The sequence below is a fragment of the Musa acuminata genome, chromosome BXJ1-8 (genome assembly GCF_036884655.1).
Source record: "Musa acuminata AAA Group cultivar baxijiao chromosome BXJ1-8, Cavendish_Baxijiao_AAA, whole genome shotgun sequence".
NCBI classification, from domain to species: domain Eukaryota; kingdom Viridiplantae; phylum Streptophyta; class Magnoliopsida; order Zingiberales; family Musaceae; genus Musa; species Musa acuminata.
This window is the reverse complement of record NC_088334.1, coordinates 43,827,592-43,830,563: the sequence shown is the minus strand read 5'-3', so window position 1 is coordinate 43,830,563 and position 2,972 is coordinate 43,827,592. Positions and strand designations below refer to the sequence as shown.

The 2,972-nt window shown below is 47.3% G+C and overlaps 1 protein-coding gene across 1 annotated transcript; it reads left to right on the top strand.

Annotated features, from left to right (window-relative positions):
- The first annotated feature begins 451 nt into the window (after nt 1-451).
- On the top strand, nt 452-2,022 carry LOC135588034 (probable transcription factor At5g28040). Its single transcript, XM_065079967.1, has one exon. The coding sequence runs from the start codon at nt 570-572 to the stop codon at nt 1,860-1,862; it is 1,293 nt and encodes a 430-aa protein (XP_064936039.1). The 5' UTR covers nt 452-569; the 3' UTR covers nt 1,863-2,022.
- Nucleotides 2,023-2,972: the final 950 nt, after the last annotated feature.

Sequence of the window (2,972 nt, the reverse complement as noted above, 5' to 3'; positions counted from 1 at the left end):
TCGTATGATGGAATCTTGCACCTGCCGGTTCGCAGAAGGCCGAGACCGAGACCCGTTAACTTTCGAATGGATCAGCTACGGTCATATCCCTTAACTCAGCGGCCGTCACATGATATCAGATCGGCGGTTCCACCCATCTCGACCGTCGTATGATGGAATCTTGCGCCATTTCACTTGAGCAACGAACGGTTGTGATCGAGCTTGCAGATGATGACTTCAGCCCACAGGAAACAGTGGCCATGTCTGTGTCTGTATCCCGAACGGGTGCTTCGCAAGCCGTTATTCTGGTCGTATCTGAGATCGCTCCTTGTAGCAGACTTGTTCAACCGTAGCGTCCTTTTCGAATCCATAGTTCTACCGAATCCCATCTCGGCCATACGAACGGAATCGTGCGGTGGATGTTGACGATCGAGTGCTAATACACCAAATCTGCCGTGTAAGAGAGGGTCGTAGCTATCCGCTCGCAGAATACCATTTCCAACCCCAAACCCCGTTCTCGCCGCCGATCGATCCATTCGCCGAAGAGAGAGAGAGAGAGAGAGAGGAAAGAAGAACAAGGAGAGGAAGGGATGCCGACCGCAGAAGAAGCAGAGCAGGAGCGCGCTGTCTTCGATGACGAGGACGACGTTTCCTCCGACAGCGACGACAGCGACGACGACGAAGGCGAGGCGACGGCACCGCCACCGTCTCTGCAACCCCAGGCGGCACCAACGGCAGTGTTTTCGGAGGCGGTCAGCGATCTGAACCCCTCCGCCCCTTCCCATGACGCTGCAAACCCTAACCCTAATCCCAACCCCAGCCCTACCTTTTCCGATGCTTCCGCCTGCGCTCCACCCCAGAACGGTGCGATCCCGGTCCAGGTGCTTCCCGTCGCGCCCGCTTCCGCTCCCTCCTTCGACGCCGCCCTCTTCACCCCCTCTTCCACCTCAATCCACGTCCCTGCCCCTGTGTTCTCGGCCTCCGAGGAGAGGAGGTCCCTCTCCGTCGTCGCCTTCGACGACTCCCGTCGGCTCTTCCAGCGGCTATGGACCGACGAGGAGGAGATCAAGATCCTGCAGGAGTTCTTTGAGTTCACCTCGAGACGCGGCACCACTTTCGCCTCTCACCAGTACGACACCGGCCCCTTCTACGAGGAGATCAAGAAGCAGTTCCAGTTCGAGTTCACCAAGAACCAGCTAATCGAGAAGCTCCGTCGTCTTAAGAAGAAGTATCGGAACTGCGTCGGCAGGATGCGGTCCGTGGGGAAAGATTTCGCCTTTAAGAGCGCACACGAGCGGGCCATCTACGATATCGCTCGCAAGATCTGGAGCGCCAGCACAAAGCGGGACTATGAGAGTGATGATGAGGACCTTAATACTCCAAGCAACACCATTTCCAACGAGATCATTACGGTTCCGATCAACGATGGTTCTTTAAGTTGTGACAGAAAGATGTCAAGATCGAGAAGGCGCTTGAGAAGAAGAATGGCTGAAGAGGCTGCTGCAACAGATGCTGCGGCGGCAGTTGGGGGAGTAGTTGTAGATAATTCCTCCACGGTGTTGCACACGCCTCTAGCTTTGGAATCTGGGATACCAGACATCATCAAGGAGACAGTGAAGAACTGCCTCTCACCACTATTCAAGGAGCTCATCAATTCTGCAGCTGGCGGGATGCTTGGTCCAGGACTCAATAGTGGGGCATCGCCATTGAGCCTTCTGCCACTGAGCCTTGGGGGTGGTTCCTCGGCAGCACCAGGGATTGCTGTGGATGACAAGTGGAGAAAGCAACAGATTCTGGAACTGGAGGTTTACTTGAAGCGGATAGAGCTTGTAAGGGAACACATCAATTCGACCTTGGAGGAGCTCAAGTCTGCAAGGAGCTGATTAGAGGTTCTGCTAGAAAAGATGTAATTCTAATCGTTGGATCCTTGTGCTTTGATTTGTGATTCTTGTTTATTTGGATAGTACTAGATATAGCAAACTGCTAAGGTAACACTGCTTTTCTTCCTTGTATTAATCTCTATCTAGTCTTAGTTCCTTTCAATCTTTTTTATCCTCCACCCTCTGTGCTTGATGAGGAAAGAGCGTAGGAGGAAAGGCAAGCCAGCAATTTTTTACTTGTATTTATCTTATCTGCATGCTGCTTATGATTTTGACTTACTGATTTGTGCAAATGCTTTCAATTTCTATATTTGGATATGTTAGCATCCTAGATTTTGATACTGCTTCATTTCCCTTTCTGATTGGACAGGACTGCTTGTTCCTTTTGGAAATTGATACATATGTCATGATATTTAGGAATAGCTATTACGGCTTTACACAGATGTGCTTATAATTGGCAACATATATATTTCATTTACATTTTTGAAATTTTGTTAGCTCTTTCATGGCACCATTTTTGTTAATGCATGTTTTCCTTTGTCTTCTAAAGAGCAAACTCTTGTCTTGACATTGTCTGTGATGGTATTATGAATACTGTGAAAGATGTATACTCATATGAATGTTGTTGGATTTTCTCGAGTTATCAAGCTACAAATTTGTTTTGCATGGATTTGTTATGTGAGGATGAAAAATAACTCTTTTTGAAGGTGAAGGTCCATAAGAGTTGGAAATCATCATTATATCAAGTGTTTAGGTTATGGAAAGACAATATTTTGGGAGTACTGATGTAGGATTGCAACAAAAAGCAGGATTAGTCATGTACCAAAAACATTGAGAAATAATTCCAGAAAGACCAGATCTATTCCAGTCCTTGACTTCTCCTGCTTGTTGGAAGGGATTTGAGTTTTAAAATTTTGCAAATCAATTTGATAGATTTCCTTCTGTATGCAGAAAATTATTTTGGCAGGTGGTCTGTGGTGGCATATCAAATATAGGAAGCAATAATATGAAAGAGAATTGCTGTATATTTAGCCTGTAAGGTAAACCCAGTCCAGATCATCTTTGTTTACAGTGTCAAATTCAAGTTTCAACTTTCTTCTTTTACATCTTATC